This window comes from Choristoneura fumiferana, chromosome 21 (genome assembly GCF_025370935.1).
Source record: "Choristoneura fumiferana chromosome 21, NRCan_CFum_1, whole genome shotgun sequence".
Lineage (NCBI taxonomy): Eukaryota > Metazoa > Arthropoda > Insecta > Lepidoptera > Tortricidae > Choristoneura > Choristoneura fumiferana.
The window spans coordinates 5,267,413-5,284,597 of NC_133492.1; the positions used below are offsets into that span (position 1 = coordinate 5,267,413).

Below are 17,185 nucleotides of genomic sequence, written 5' to 3' on the forward strand. Positions count from 1 at the left end.
TGAAAGCTTTATTCATTTTTAAATTACTTGATATTTATAAAAATAAAAATGCAAATATCAATGGTTCATGTCTACAAAACTATGTTATTGCGCATCATTTAGGTACTACTAAAATTAATCCCAGCCATTATTTTCGACTAAAACATTCCTCAATGCAAATTAAATTCATCAATTGCTTTATATTCCATGACTTTCGATTCTTAGCATAAAGGCATAATATTATTTTACTCACAGGACTCGACGGGCGAGATCACAGGACCGTCGGGCGGCGCCAATATCTTCATCGTGATGGCCCCAGGCAAAACGCTACTGGACACCGACACTTTGACGCCTTACAAACACTTTTCAATCCAAAAACTCCTTTCTAAAGTCCAAATACGACGTTAAGCACACGATAACGTATCGGCCAACAGGCTGTTGTGTCCTGCACTATCGATTGGAGGCGAGGGTAGGCGAGCATGCGCGCGCCTGGGCCGCGCCTGCGCCCTGCGTCCGCCATCTTTGTGCGGAAAGACGTCATTTGCCGCCAATTGTACGGTTTGACAGCTGACAGATGCGTTTCCGCTGGCCGGGTGACGTTTTAAAAGACGTTTCCTGGTGCGCTTTTTGCTTTATTGTAGTTGAGATTGTTTTGAGTTTCAGTTAGCTTTTATTTAATTTTTAATTTACATAGTTGGTTTGTTCGAGTAAAATCCATTAGTCGTATTTCATCCAGTCAAAGTGATCGGATTGACTTCAAATTCGGCACGGATGTTGGATGACTTTCAAGTACAGTCAGAAAGAAAAGGTTGTTATACAAATTAATGTGAATATCAATCGCATAGGAATTTATAAAAATTATAACGTAGCGTAGCGTAAGGTTTGAGATATTTTTTTTACAAAACTGATTACACTGTGAGGTTTATTTCTTGCAGTTGCATCCATGAATAAGTACCTACACACCTATAATATCAAATATCGTCAAGAAAAAGGGTGCAGGTAGGTAAATACATATTAACTTTCTAATAAAAAACAGAAGATGTTATAAATTAATTTTATTCAAAATCGTAAATAAATTTACATAAAATAATAAATATCATTACATCACGATAATCGATGTTAACTTGTTTGGCAGCGCGGCTGCGAAGTGGCGTGTGAATGTGTCTACAGCAGCACGAGCCTCTCTCTCCAACAGAGAGTGCGAGAGGGAGAGGATAGCTCGTACGGCTGTAAAGTATGGAGTGCGGGAGTTTAGTATCCGGCAAGCTCGGCGAAGGTAGAGTCCATCTCGTCAGCCAGAGACTTGTATCGGTCCTTGTTGATGCCCAACTCATCTGAAACCGAAAAAAAAACAATTCAAACCAAATTCAAACCCCACATTAAGTGTCTGCTACGTCTTCTGTGCGTATTACTAAATGCGTGAAATGAAAGACCGGATGTGAAGCAGACTTGAATTTTATAGCTTTATTAGATAGCGGGAACGGATTAAAATTAATAATGTTACTTTATTCTCAAGTTTATTGCGTAAGCGTCAGCTTTATATACTAACTATTTAAATTATCTAAATTATTAAGAAGAACCAGTACCTTGGAAGCATTGGCCCGCCGCTGGTGCAGCAAAGCGAAAGACATGTTAATCACAACACGAAAAGCGGGGCTTAATACTACGCGTTTTAGGATTTTGAACATGTAGCATAATGTAATTCAACAACAAATACGTACAATGCAAGAACTGTGGCCGTATTCTCTAACGCTCTGACGTTTGCGATAACATTCGCCATCTCTTTCTAACCTACCTTATATCGTTTGACAGAAACAAGTGGTGAAAACGATTGCGCTTTCACCATTTCTTTCCGTTAAATGGTATAGGATGAGTGTTAGAACGATATATGTAGAGAAAGCGATCGCGAGCGCCCGCGCTTTAGATGATACGTCCTCTGAACCTCAGATCATTAAGTATTTCAGTAAAATTTAAAATGTAAATTGAAAAAAAAAAAATATTAGGATCACAGGTGTCAAAAGATCTAAAACTTGTTTTGCAACAGTCACTAGCATGCTCGTCATAGACTTTGAAACAATTATGGACACAGTGGCAGTTACAAATAGTTTTATTCATGATTTATACAGAAACTACACTGGACTTGTTGTTAGTCTAGTGTAACTCTGCAAGTCCTTAAATAATTTCTGTACCAACCGCGGCTGTCTACGCAAATCCCCATTGCATTGGATTGTCGCCTGACATAATGCGTAGACCTTTATGCTAGATGTTCAATTGATAAATCTCCTTTATTGTGACATGAATTTCAACAGCAACTTTTTTGAATTCATTAATTTCAAAAGCAAAAGAATATCACGTCATAAAGTAATTTGGAATACAAATATTTACGGTATGTTAGCAATTAAAAACCATGTCACTGACAAAGGGTCTTCTTGAGTTAATTCTCTAAAGATAGGATTAGGTTAGCTTAAAGTAGAAAATGATGGAACGATAGTGATTGAACGCTGATTCGTCGTCAGCATCAATGACCGAGAAGACATAAAGGGCAATTTTACAACAGGCTATATAGATTGGACTATTGGGTGGGCTTGTGTTGGTATTATCTTAATCTAAGCTAGGGCGGTTAGTATCCTGTGAGTTCGGCGAAGGTGCCGTCCAAGTCATCGCATATCGCCTTGTATTTCTCCTTCTCGGTGAACAACGCGTCTGGAAAATGTTGTTACGTGATAATAACGGACCTTTCACACTAAAGGCAAGTCGAGTTAGACTTGTGGATTCAGGCGGTTCGAAGCAGAGTTTGCTCGTTGTAATAAGCGCCGTGTAGTATAAATGAGTAGGTTGACAGGTGCAGCTTGCATTTTTTTTTACTTATTTATCAAAATGCGTGCCTATATATTTTTTCTTTCATTTTATATGCTGGGAGGCACTAGCTTTGAGTAGGGAAAAATGGAGATAAATTTATTTGCTGATATAGACAAGAGTTCTTAAACTAATACAAAAGTTTTATTTCAAAAGATGTTTATCAAATTATGGAATAAGTTGCACATGTAACTAAGGTAAATTTATTATAATATTTTCTATTTTTATAAGTTTTTTTCTTGTTATAATCCACGATCATTTATAGTTTCTTGCGGCGCATTCTTCTTGGCAATGATGGTCTTTCCGAAAGCGAAAACTACCAGGTTTAAAAAATTACGTGTAAAAGTGCCCATTGCGGCCTATTTACTGAATAAATCATTTGAATTTGAATTTGAATAGCAATGTAATGAATGACAAAGAAAAGTTCCAAGTATAAGTTTGATTAAAAAGCTTCTTCGGAGAAGTCATATGTTTCTCTTTGACTTTGTTAGATTGGGTAGCGTTAAATACTGCTTTGAAAGCATTAACATTTGTAGGTTTATTATATATATTTAGTAAAAACATATCTGTCATTATGCAAGATAAAATTTTGTGTAATAGCGTTCAAAATTATTCTAGTCCATTAGTTGTTGGATAACCTGGTTTTAGTTAAGTAAGAGACAAATATCTGAAATAATCGAGAACCTAGTCCATATCAATAAGAATGGTACCTAGGTACCTATCGAACCTAGATACAACAATATCAATACAGTTTTTCATTTACTCGTAGCGCGGAGTGATATTTCCCGATCGCTCTAAGTCAATACTTCTGCAATAATTTAATTTAAATCGACTCCAAAAAAGCCAGGAGGTATTAAGAATGTATGGTACCTGTACCTACATTCTACACAAATTTAGATAATTATTTTTTATTCGATATAAATATTCTTAGAAGTGGTCCGATAAATTTTTCGACATAATTGGTAAAGCACCTACTTAAGTATAATTTTATTCGCCTTTACAGTCTAGTGATGGTTCTGTTCAAAAATATAGATTATTATTGATATGGACATGGGTACTTCGAAGTCCATACCTTCAAGCCTGTCGACTTCCTTCTGCAGTTTCTTGACGGTCTTTTCGGCGTATTCGGCGCGCGCCTCAGCCTCCTTCAGTTTGCCGGTGAGGGTTTTGAGTTGCTTCTTGAACTCCTCCACGCGCTGGTTGGCCTTCTCTTCGGATACTTCCAGAGATTTCAGGGAGTTACCTACAACCTGGAAGGAGGAGGATTGTTAGTACCATGCAAAGATATCATCTACGTAGCCGTCTCAATTCTACAAGGAGATTTTTATTTCTAAGGGATACTAATAAAATTTGAGTCTTAAACACAAGGGCAGTGTTTGATTCCATGGTCTACTAAAACCTTACATTAAACGACGAATATTTTACTTAGATATTAAAGTAGGTAGAGGTCGACTTCGAGAGGTAGAGAGGTGGATAAAAACAATGTCTTTGTAACTGTGCACATTTTGTGCATTCATTCTTTTTATTAACAGTTAACACTTGATAGTAAGTGATGATGTAGTTAATGTTACAGAACGCACGACCAGTAAATGCCCATCCACCTACTTTAGCTTGAATAATTCCAAATTATAAAAAATCATGCGTGTATCGTTTTACCTTCAACTCCTCCTCAAGCTCAGAGATCTTGGCGTCTCCGGACTTGACACGGTCCTCAGCCACTTCCAGCTCGTCTTCAACGAAGGCCAGCTTGCGGGACACCTGGGACAACACGAGTCATTTAAATTCAGTTGTTATTGCACCCCGTTCCCACATGCCGTCAAAATGTGGGGCGCTCAATTACAAAAAAAAATATGGGACGGTTCAGTACCCTAATCCCAGCAGCGGACCCTACACTGTTATTTATCGATTACTCAGATCGATCTACGATTTTTTCGAACCGGGGCAAAACCTTGATGGTGGTGCCCCTCCCTTCAGTGTTTGAGAAAAAGTGTTGAAACTGCCAATGAGCTGTATTTTTCTATTTGATTTGCAAATAGTGAGATGCTTTAGGTATTCGTCTATAAAAAAAGATACCTTATTATTAAAGAAGGGTAAATTTATTATGGGGCTAGTTCTTCAAACGGCAAACGTCCCTATCAAAAAACATATCGCAGCGCGCAAGGTGCTCAAAAATATCTAAATCAGAGGCCGTATTGCCTAAGGCTACGTACACACTATGCGGCTAACCGTGCGGTTTTGGCGCGCCGTCCCTCTTCAAAGTATCGGTCGAGAAAGAGACGACGCGCTAAAACCGCGCGGTTGGCCGCATAGTGCATACGTAGCCTAACGTTTCTGTCACTCGCGATCGCATTCAAATGATAGTTTTTGTATGCGAAATCTGTCATTTGATTGCGATCGCGAGTGACAGAAACGATAGGCAATACGGCCTCTGGTCTTATTGTCCCTTGACAATCCTTATATCAAAGCATTTTGTATCTTATATTGACGAGCAAAAACAATAAGACAATTTACATACAAAGTTGCAATAATAGTAGCAACTAGATATTTTTTTAAAAATGTGCCTGATCATTAAGACGAAGCATTCGATTTTCCGACAGGTTTTCTTTTAGTATTGTAAAGAAAGTAGGTAAAGTATTTGAATAGAATGGAAATAGATCGGAATCGGTGATAGGCAGAATTATTTTCAAATTAACGGCCAGACCAAAATGGCAATGGAACCTACCTCGTCGGACTTGCCGTCGGCGTCTTCAGCGAGCAGACGGGCCTCCTTGAGCTGGTTGGTGAGCTGGTCCATGCGCTCCTCGTCCTGCTGTGCTCTGTTCTCCAACACTTTGCACATGCTGCGGAATACAAGCTGCATTAGCTACACATCAGGAACCAGTTACAAATAATATTTAGGGCTTAGCGCGCCCTAGTGCTAAAAATGACATCCTTAACCTTGGATTAGGGATGAAAACTTCATACATTTTGACATTAGGTAAGGTACTTAAATAAAACCCAGTTCACATTTATCTGTCGTGTTGTGTCATGATGCTCTCTTTCTCTTTTTCTCTCTATGCTTGTGATGCGACACAACACAAGCCGTCACAACACGCTGTACCTATCAGATAAATGTGAACCCAACCATATAAAATGTATGAAACCGATACCGCTCTGATGCGTCACGACACAACACGGCAGATAAATGTGAACCAGCCTTAACTCTGGGTAAGCAGTAAACTTGGCAGTTAACTCTGATCCGTCTAAGCCCGCCATAAAATATATAATTAAGTCTTAAAATATGGTACTCTAATTATTTAACTCACTTTAAAAGCCCAATTATTCAGTTTTAAATGGTTCACTCACGGGTCATTTCATTACGTTAGACATATCTTCTACAGGGTGCAGACCCAGATTGCCCGTGAAGTCAACCCGTGATTACAATTGACAATGCTGCGCAGGCGTCGAAATATCGGGAAATTATTAAAGATAATCAAGATCTACATACCATAGAAAAGATATTTAACCCTCATTTTGAATGGAAGTTATAAAATACTATTTTCTACGATAGTGACTTTATGGGTCAGACAGCTACGGATAGGTAAATCTTATGAAACAATAAAAAATAAAAGCAACTTTTTCTACTGCATATGTAGAGTAAGCTAAATATTCACGGTGAGATATGATTAAGGGCAGTAATTTTGTTACAATTACTAAGGGGCTGTTTCACCATCCATTGATTAGCGTTAATCAACTGTTAAATGAGATGCCGTCTCCGTCTATTCGAACAAAACAAATAGAGACGGCCTCACACCTAACCGCCAGTTACCGCTAATGAATGGATGGTGAAACAGCCCCTAAATGTTACAAATACTAATAAAGAGTAAATCTACATATGATTTAAAGAGCTATGCTGTAACTTTGTTTTTTTTCCTACCGGTTGTTTTCGTCAGCAGACTGCTGCGCCTCCAACAGTTTCTGCTGGGCGGTGCCGGACCTTTCCTCAGACTTCTCCAGGTCCTCCTCAATCTGCTGGACCTTCCTGTGGTTCAAATGATTGGGTATTGTAGAAACAGATAAATGGCCGCCGATGGTAAAACTAATGCCAGCTGCAGATGGTAGCTTCGCTGAGAGATAAGAATACGTCTTAATGCAAATTTTCTACTCGTGGATTCTCGAGCTTATCAGTCGATAAACGCAATATGGTCAACAAGGTCAAAGACAGTCGTCTTATATTGCGCTTAACATCACAGTCACCATTTCCTCCTAGCACACAATATAAGGTGATATTAGGGAAATGTAACGTATCCACTTGAAATAAATGACTTTCTTTAAACAAAAAAATTGTTACTTTGAACGCAAATGCCAGTGATGATCATTAATAACAGTAGTTTCTTGCCTGTTCTGAGAGGCGACTTCAGCCTCGGTGGCGGTGAGGGTCTTTTCCTTCTCCTCGAGGTCCTTGTTGGCCTGTTCCAGCTTGTTCTTGTTAACGGTAAGGTCCTCCTCCACCTGGGCGAGCTTCTTCTGGAGATCGCGGACTTCCTCGTTGACCTGGGGGAAAAAACGAATTTGGGTGAGACATCATCCACTATTTCAACCTACATGTAACTACTACAGCTATCACTAGCTAATGCTAGCACTTCACTTGGCATATTCGCAGAAATAATTGCGTGTTTGAAAGAGATGCATTATATCGTTGCTAGCGCTAGCGTGAATGCCGGAGATGTCAGTATAGCGCAACGCGAATACACAATACAAAATGAAGTGCCACCAGATCTCTTATCGTCACGTTGCAACTTGCCAAATCAAGCGCTAAACAAATCCAGACGAATATATTTCCCTGTTTAATCAACTGATAGTAAATATACTGAGCGGCAAAAAATCTGGCCCTCAAATGTATGCAGTAATAGGTAATTTTTTATAGAGAGTGGGCCAAATTTTATGCCGCAGAGTATAATAATAATAATTTCATTTTTTTCGGGCAAACTTCACTAAAAGATGGTTAGCAATTTTTTATAACGTACTATGTTAATATATTACCTACCTGCAGTAACAGAATTGATGTGCCTTTGTACTGATCTGTTCCAGTTTAGTGCCTCAGCAAAAAAAAAAGGAGAAGTGAACCTACCTTGCTATCTATTGGCCGGATCCGACTTCGAACTGAGCAATACAAAGCACACACAGACACAGATATTTCTGTGGTTGTTTATAAATTTTTGAATATCTTCGATATACATTAGAATAAAATGAGAAATACATGGTGCTCACTCTAATGAATACTAAACAGTGCTGTCACGTGTGCACAATTTAACGGTTGGCGCTACACTTCCTATATTCTGCTGCTAAATTCTGGTGTTGAGAGAGGAGATAAGGTAAGTTATACCTTGTCGGCGCGGAGGTTGGCGTCGCGGGCCTGCTGTTCGCAGGTATCTGCCTTGTCCATGGCATTGTCCTTCTCCAGCTTCATCGCTTGCATCTTCTTCTTGATCGCGTCCATGGCGGCGGCTTTGTGTCTTTACTTCTTCTACAGAAAAATACGCCAAGGGGCCTGCAATGAGACATATTGTCAATAAGATAAGAGTATAGAAAATCCTGCCCTCTCACTCTGAGAGGAGGCTTGACCCCAGCAAACTTTCGATGTATACCTATATAAGCTGGGATGCTGATGATAGAAAATCCTGTCGAAATTGCGTGCTTGACAAACGTTCACTTACGTACAAAACTCAGACAAAAAAGAACGTAAGATATGATGTCAGAGCTTTATTTAAATTTCAATCTAAAATTTACAAAGAGTACGAGGATATTGAAAGGGATGATAAATTTATAAACTTATGTATCTACCTAGTTAAATATCATTTCAAAAATCCGATGCACAAAAAGGAAATCGTCGACTCTACGTACCTATCTCAAGGAAAATCTATTCTGAGTAACTCTCATCCAAACTATACCTACACACACATATACAAATATTATATACCTCGGTAGGTATGTAGACATTAAATTTGGCCCCAGTCAATCCGTGTGTATTCAAAGTTTATTCTAGATATTACTTATACTGAGCTATCATTAAATTGACAATATTATCCCTACCCTCCCCGACTTATGTAGAATACTGATCAAAATAAGGTTTTAAAAGACATTCAGTACGCAACGCATTACATCATAACTGCGGAACGGTCTATTTTGTTCCAAAGATATTTAATTCAGGTTATGTTACAAGCACGTTTAAAGTAAGCAGTGTTTGCATGGCTGGCGTTTCGCCAGCACCACATGTGCGTAATTAAGGGGCGCCTAGTATGAGCCGTATTATGTATGGCTGATCTAATCAGAAAGAGATACGTATAATAAGCTTGCGCTCGCATACCTGTGCCTTGCTGCTATCAACGTCTTCATCAGCTTTATTTGACTGTTACAAAAGGAGTAACTATTAAGAGGGTTTCTGGGCCATGAATTTTCATAAAGTGTTAAAATAAAGAATATTCGCTCTCGTGGAAAAAATTTGCTAGTTCTCTAATCCGTAAATTGTCGAAGAATACCTTCTTAAATAGTTTTTTTTTTATTCGATTGGATGACAAACTAGCAAGTGGGTCTCCTAATGGTAAGAGAGGGGTATTGCAGATGCGTTGCCAACCTAGAGGCCTAAGATGGGATACCTCAAGTGCCAGTAATATGATCCTGATGGAATGCGTGTGCTCAATTTGGTGTCTTAACTCCAGAGGTCTAGGCTGTGCGTCGTTAGTTACTCAGTCAGCCAATCATTCAGCAACTTTATACTCTATTAAAGATTTTCTAGTATTTGATAGATTTCTCTATAGTGGCGTCCACCACGTTATACAATGTATTTACTAGACAAAAAGATTAAGAGCGTGCAAACAAAAAGCAATATCGCTCATGTTTCTATCAAGCACGGTCCTGTAGTCCTAATAATAAAAGTAGCATGGCTATGCGGCGCGACGAGCGTTTTTTCATACTTTGAGTAGGTACTACCCATGTTGACACATATTATACTTAAATGTGCTATGCGTGTTTCGAACGCGCAATGAAAAATATTTAATAACAAAAAATTTAACCGTCTACAAAAAACCATGAAAATAATTTTCTACCAGTCTGAAGTCGGTCGGTGCCTCAGCACGAGCCAGCAGGAGTGATTAAAGCCCAATATAAAGTGCGTAGGTGAGGTAGATGACTATAGGTACACTCCTGCTGGCTCGTGCTGAGGCATCGACCGACTTTATTTATTATTATTATTATTATTTATTTATTCTCCATATTATTTATTCAGACTGGTAGAAAATTATTTTCATGGTTTTTTGTAGTCGGTTAATTTTTTTGTTACTTATAACATATTTGTTACATAAAAAAATTATTTCACGCTTTTTAGAGTAAATAATGTAACATACAATAGTTTAATATCAACTGCTCGTCACCTTTTATGAAAGACTTCTTTTTCCGATGCAGAGACGTTCATTATTGAGGAGTCCTGGTGCTTCACCACCCGTTTTACCATATGCATTACGAGGAGCATAAATTGCTTAGCAACTGTGTCAAAGTAATTAAAATTCAACCCGTGCGTAATACTTGTTATTGAGTAGTAACTCCGACGGTCAACTGTGGTCTTCATCATCAGTTCCACTTCACCAAATGATGATTTTCAAGAGCAACTGCACGAGTTACTACTAAATATATCCAATTTACTATAGGTGTCCCTACAACATTTGAAGAGTTTCCTCGATTTTCTTAATATCCAAACATCAGCTCCTGATTTGGTGCTTATAACGCAAAAAAAATATTTTCAAATCGATTCATAAATGACGGAGTTCTGAGGTAACAAACATAAAAAATAAATAAAAAATACAACTTTTTTGAAGTCGGTTAAAAAAGAACTGTGGCCGTATTGTCTAACGCCCGAGTACTCGCGATGGCATTCACCATTTTTAGGGTTCCGTACCCAAAGGGTAAAAACGGGACCCTATATTACTAAGACGCCGCTGTCCGTCTGTTACCAGGTTGAACTGTGAACTATGATAGCTAGATAGTTGAGATTTTCACAGATTATGTATTTCTGTTGCCGTTATAACAACACATACTAAAAACAGAGTAAAATAAATATTTAATAATAAGGGGGGCTCCCATATAACAAACATAATTTTTTTGCCGTTTTTTGCTCGATATTAATAACGGCAATAGGTAAAAATAAATAATTAAACTAAAATAAATATTAAAGAGGGGCTCCCATAAAACAAACGTGATTTTTATGCCGTTATGTGCTAATGTCTAATTAATGCTGATAGTACGGAACCCTTCGTGCGCGAGTCCGACTCGCACTTGGCCGGTTTTTTTCTTCCCTCATCCTACACCGTAAGACAGAAAGAAGTGATGAAAACGAATGTGATTCCGAATGCGTTAGACGTAAGGCCTCAGCCACCACCGCTGATCAGTATTAGCGGAACAGTCAAACTGATTCCAGGCCCCTCTTCACCACTGGGCACACTGGGCACGTGCCCAGGGCCCCGCGATGCATTGAGGCCCCCTAGTCCCTACCCTACTCCATTCCCAAACGATAACCCATAGCTACTTACCCCACTCTCGCAACCGAATGCAGCATGTTGTAGCCTCTAAAGGTTAAAGACGGCCCTGACTGATTCTATGTTATCAATTATCATAATGTTCTATCCATTTTTAACGTGCTGTAGATAAAGACTTTACAACCACGTTTAAATCTAGATTTGTCTCAATAAAGACCCCAAATAGACCATAACAGCCCGCCTTAACGTTCGTGGAAGCATAAAAGCGACAGTAAAGCTGAACGCGTTGCGAAAATAACGGAACTGGCCGCCATGACGCGCGGATATTTCTGGACGCCGCAACATTGTTCGATATTTAGACGAAAGAAATGAGATAGAATTACTTGGATACGATGTGCTTCGTATATGAGAACAGTCGACCGATTTTTGAAATCACGTGACTCGAAAAAGTAATGAATTTGGAAGTGGTGTGTTTGTGTATTGCCACAAAGCTATGGCTCAAATCAAACATAATTACGTATCGATTATTTGACACTATTAAAAAAATTAAAGGTAGCCATACGTAGCGGTTTGACCGGTGGCCTCTCAATCACAAGGGGTTCGAACTCGGAATCGCATCTTATCGGAATTTAACGAAATTACATCTTGAAATTTATAGTTAGAAGGCAAACATCGTGAGAGAACTGCTATATGAAGTGTTTCGATCATCATTCTAAGAAAAGTCTTGTGACTCCTTTGATGAAATAGCTGTGACCCACAGTGGGACTTATCTATGTAGACCTATGTATGTTCATGTTGATGTTCGTCATAACAATTTAAGATTACCTTTCGGGCTATAATTTCCTATTATTCTATTCGTACTTCAAATTCAGCACAATTTTTCACAAGTTACGAATACGGTATTTGACAACTCCTGATTTTGTCATATCTTAATATTATTATGAAAATATAGATATACAGATAGTGTTTAGCGAAGAGAAAATTTAAATCGGATTTATAGTGATTTTTTGAAAAATCTATATACCTGTCTCTTTCTCAAACGTTTTTGTCTATGCAGCAAGTATGGCGGTACTGGCGTGTGACGTCACATGCCAGTATGTCTTTCTCTGTCTAATCTTGAATTTCAAACTTTGTAATTTGTAAAGGTAGCTTAAAAATTGTTTTTCTATTCGATAACAGGCATTGTGTAGTTTTAATTTATAAAACATATACAAAATAGTCAAATACCGTATTGATGATATTTTGATATTTATGATTTTGTAAATCGATCGACGGTTTAGTCTTAACTTTCAGTCAGTTCTTTGTAAAAAAAAAAACAGAACACAAAAAAATACAAAAGTAGAGTTGGGCAGCCACACGGGCCGCTCAGCAAGTGGGAATTTTGTCTTAGCATGCCAAAGGGTGCTCCTATGGAGCCGACCCCGGACTTTGGACGCTAAGGGAGAGTTATGCAAGCAATCGGAATTTTGTACTACATCGTTTCGGACAAAAAACTACGTTAAGTCCTGACTGAGAAGAAACGACAAGATACTCAGTCTGGTTAAGGTCTGATAGGGAAAAAACTGTGTGGTGTTTTGTGGGGGACGTTTAAAACTGTCTAAGCACTAAACTGTCTACTGTCTAGGCATAAAAAATATCCCTAGGCACTTTTAATGAGTGTATTTAAGATACAAACAATGACACAGATCACTAATTAGCTGTGACAGTATGTCAAACGCGTAAATGCTTTACTAAAAAAAGATACTATGTCCCATGTTGTCAGGAGTGTAGCCAAGTAAACCTCACAACGTCTGGTGTTAGTTAAAACAGCTAATGCCAAAACAATAACCATTTCGCTACGTGAGGTAATTTCAATGCCTGTTTAATTTATCCCAAGAAGAACTATAATATTAAGTAAGTTTATAACATTAGCTATAGCCTCGGTTTTGCACTTATATACCAAACAAACGGCAACCATGGCAAACTATTGCGTATAGCATTGGCAGTTGAATTGAATTTCGGTTTTTCGCCAAAATCGCCTTGGGAAATCCCAAAAATTACATCATAGATTTCATTAACGTTGCATAAAACCCCCGAGCCAAATTTTAAAGATATCCTAGTTTGAAATCTTTTGTTTTGTCATTCTATCTCGTGGCCACAGAAAGACATGTATTGATTACATTGACCGCATTTGATAAAAGGCTAAAATTACAGCGGAAATGAGAATCAATTTAATTTCACTATGTAAATAATATTCGCTCGGAATATTTGAAAATATCGTTGAAAATGTAGGCTCGTCCTAAAGCGATTATCCCTCATAATATGGTTTACCAGAGTAATTATTCCATTAACAAAGTTGGATTAGCATTTGGTAAATCTATATTTTAATTCAATTACATTTACGAAATATTTTGCGTATTTTTCATTATTTTTATGTTGTGGTCGTAAATAAGTGTAAAAAACTCTATTGTCAAGGTCGTTAGTTCGTATTCAGATATTACAGTCGTGACTGTTCCTATTTTTCTAAAAGTGATAGATAACTGACAGATACCTAAAGATATTTATTAGGTAACTAAAACAAACCATTTTTGTGGAGTAAGTACTCTACCTGATCACTGTGTGTTTTTTTTAGTTTATTTATAATTTAACATTGAAAATATTCGCACAGTGAGATATCCGGCGGACCCCGAACTAGGCAGGAGCCTGTATCTCGGGGCCCTAAGAGTGTGTTTAACAGATTAGGCACATAAACATATATATCAAGTGACATGTTACTAAATCAACGGTATTTATAAAGTAAACTAATATATTTACGCATAAGGAAAAGTTAAGTAAAGGTGTTGAACTACTTTTAACCGTATAACATGACGACAAATGTTTCTTCTTTAAGTAGTACCTAAATTGCTTAAATACTTTGAAATTGATATCTAAATGAAGCGTTGTTTGCTAACGTTTCCTACAAGGTTCTTAATTACGAGCTACATATCATGTTCGATGCATTAAACGTCTAAATATTGTTTTAAATGTATTTGATAAATAAATAAACGCCTAACATCACTGATCCTAACATGCTTGACATCAATATTCTGTCGACAACTTCGCAAGTTTTCTAATTCGAAAAGCGTGTAAACCATTCAACGACGTCATCTCTCCGTCTGGCTTGTGCCCAACGAGTGGGCGGGTGTCCTAATCTTTCACTGGAGAGTAGCTTTGGTTAGTTGTTAGGCTCACGTCACAGCAAACTAAGTAGATATACTAGATACAGTTACCAGAATCCCTTTCTAGTTACACTAAGCGTAAATAAACAAAAGAAAAAAAGGAAGAAAGGTTAAGATTTTATTTTAATATTAAATGACATCAACAACAGCCGCCACATTGTATAACACACTTAGAATTACGTTCGTTTTCTCAACTTTTTTTGTCACACAGTATAAGATGAGAGTAGAAAGAGCTGGTGAATGCGATCGCAAACGTAAAAGCATAAAACAATACGACCACAGGTTGCTTGAAAGAGTATTAGACATCAAGTCCGCCTCTTATTTGGACGTCCGGATAGCTGAGTAGATAGAGAATCTAACTAAAAAGCATCCCGGTTTCAATTCCCAATCGGAGTAGTCATTAAGTAGGTATATAAAATACGAATGCTTGTTCTCGAATCTTGGGCGTTTAATATCGACCTATTTAACTGAGTATGTTTATCCGATGCAGAGTAGGTAGTCGTAACACAAGTTATTCACTGTACATTTCAGTGTGTATAATTTTGAAAGTAAAGTTTTAATAAATAACTGACTAAACATCATGAAATAAACGTCAATGCTCACCTATTTTCGATGATCACATCGACTCTACATTTTTCCGCCAGTGAATAACTTTAGCGCCGAAGTTTTTGTTTAAAGAGAAAAGCAATTAAGCCCCAAAACTCCGAGATAGTTAATTAGCAGATACTCGCTCAATTGGAAGAAACTTCTGATTTTCACTGCGAGTCCCCTTAGCAATAGGACGGAACTAACCTTCCCACATGTTTGCCGTAACACATAAGTTCCCAGTTCCATAAACTTTGATAGTAATGGCAAGTATGTTTGCGAATACTCCAGCGTAGTAGGCAAACAACAGCCCATTTGTTGAATGGGGTGTCAAACTGTCAAGTGCGGTGTAAGTCAGGTTGTTGACCTTCAACTTACTACTTCTTCCCATATACATTATGTAGAGTATTTTCTGTACCTAATGTCGGAAAACCGGATTTTTTATGATAAAACTTATGTAGCTACAGTTAGAAACAAGTTTTCTAGTTTCTAAATATGTGAATAAATTCGACTCTCTCTTTGATGGACATTGCTGTTTTCATCATAATCATCATCATCATACCAGCCGTACCTAGGACGTAGACTGTTGGACATAGGGCTCCCCATAGATCTCCTGTTGCTTCGGTTGGAAGCTTCAGTTCATCCGTCCATCTCGTTGGTGGACGTTCTACGCCGCGCTTGCCGTTCCGCGGTCTCTATTCGAGAACTTTTCAAGTCATGTCAATTATTTTCCATAAGTAGGTAATTTTTGCTCGATTCATGCAAGTCACTGAGATATATCGATATCTAGCAGTCCAGCAGTTTAATTTTAAACTTCTACCCCCACCAGGCGCCAATAACGTCATTTTTAATTATTGAACCACTAGTGGAAAATAGCTCTAGTGAAATACCTACGGCCTACATATTTCAGAAACGTTAGCTGCGAATCCCGTTTGAAGCCGTGCCAACATTCCCGTGCTGTCACCTGCAGCTGTCAAATATGGCTATATCCGACTATCACTACTTACTTAATTTAAAGCACGCAATACAACATTGATTCTCTTCTGTTTTGTGTGTGATTGTGTCTGTTTTTGCTGTGTGTTCATTATAATTAAAATGATCTACGTGGAGTGATTTGATTTTTTGCAGATGTAACTTTTATAACGTATAACTTTGGCGCTTGAAGTTGCAATTTAAAGAAAAACTCAAGTATTCCAGCGCCCTAATTACATGATATATGGGCCATGCCAGTTTCAAAAATAAAAGTTGGGACGAGTTTCCTCATATCGCTAAATAAATACTGGTCGTGGATGCCGCAAATAGGTTAGCGGGGCGGCGCGGGGAGCGTGGGCGGGAACCACTATTTTCAGCGAGGCCGCGCGCGCGCTGAAACCCGAGTCACTCGCGCCCGCGCACCAATTACGACCGCGCGCGCGCGAATTTCACTTTCACCACGCAAATAACACTGATCTCTCCTCCAGGATACTCCACATATCCAGCGGCGGCCCTGCAAGAGCAGAACAGCTCCAACCACCGCAAAATACCGCGATAAAGCTCTGAATCACTTCTCGTTGATTCTAAGTAAACACAGGGCCGCCACTGCACAAATCTCACAATCACATCCTTCGGGTGTCCTGGAGTATCCGGAGGGACGCGTGCGCACTCACCTCACAAGCTGTCCACGCGGCGGAGCGACACGCACTGCGCCGCCGCCCTCGGGAGCGCGCCAGCGCCGCCCGACTATTTTCGGTGCCAAATCCAGGATTCCGATCCATAGCAATCACTAGAGAAGCAGCGACGCCTCGATCGCCGCTCGTCACGCTCTCACACACTGGACCAGCTGCTGCTATTCTCATTCCAAAATTCCAGCACTTCTTTATTATACTTGGCTAATATTTAAAGCAGTGTTTTCAATTTTTTTTATGTCGCGACCCCTCCTTCCGCGGTTCTGACCTTTAAATAGCTTATGCATCAAACTGTCTCCATAACAAATTTCATCTAAATCGGTTAAGCGATTTTAGCGTGAAGAACTAACAGACAAACTGACAGACAATAATAAAGATAAGGAAACTAAGGAAAGGG

At 38.6% G+C, this 17,185-nt stretch overlaps 2 protein-coding genes across 2 annotated transcripts in view; both read right to left on the minus strand.

Moving 5' to 3' along the window:
* Positions 1-430, minus strand: part of Syt4 (Synaptotagmin 4) — a 47,808-nt gene extending 47,378 nt beyond the window's left edge. The window contains exon 1 of the mRNA XM_074103876.1: positions 233-430. Coding sequence (XP_073959977.1) covers positions 233-284 — 52 coding nt within the window. The 5' untranslated portion in view covers positions 285-430. The remainder of the gene's footprint in view (positions 1-232) is intronic.
* A 589-nt stretch (positions 431-1,019) lies between these two features.
* On the minus strand, positions 1,020-16,835 carry LOC141439727 (uncharacterized). The gene is made up of 8 exons (XM_074104095.1): positions 16,771-16,835; positions 8,201-8,365; positions 7,214-7,368; positions 6,752-6,856; positions 5,558-5,675; positions 4,492-4,593; positions 3,908-4,085; positions 1,020-1,313 (listed from the first exon to the last, which is right to left on the minus strand). The coding sequence occupies exons 2-8, from the start codon at positions 8,312-8,314 to the stop codon at positions 1,231-1,233; spliced, it is 855 nt and encodes a 284-aa protein (XP_073960196.1). The 5' UTR covers positions 8,315-8,365; positions 16,771-16,835; the 3' UTR covers positions 1,020-1,230.
* Between the last annotated feature and the right edge of the window lie 350 nt (positions 16,836-17,185).

Bases quoted from the DNA above. Each gene is read 5' to 3' on its own strand.
- LOC141439727 (XM_074104095.1), bottom strand. From the start codon at position 8,314: ATGGACGCGATCAAGAAGAAGATGCAAGCGATGAAGCTGGAGAAGGAC. The intron at 4,594-5,557 runs GTAGGTTCCATT...GTGTTGTCCCAG, and splicing joins CCGACGGCAAGTCCGACGAG to GTGTCCCGCAAGCTGGCCTT. The intron at 4,086-4,491 runs GTAAAACGATAC...TCCTCCTTCCAG, and splicing joins AGCTTGAGGAGGAGTTGAAG to GTTGTAGGTAACTCCCTGAA.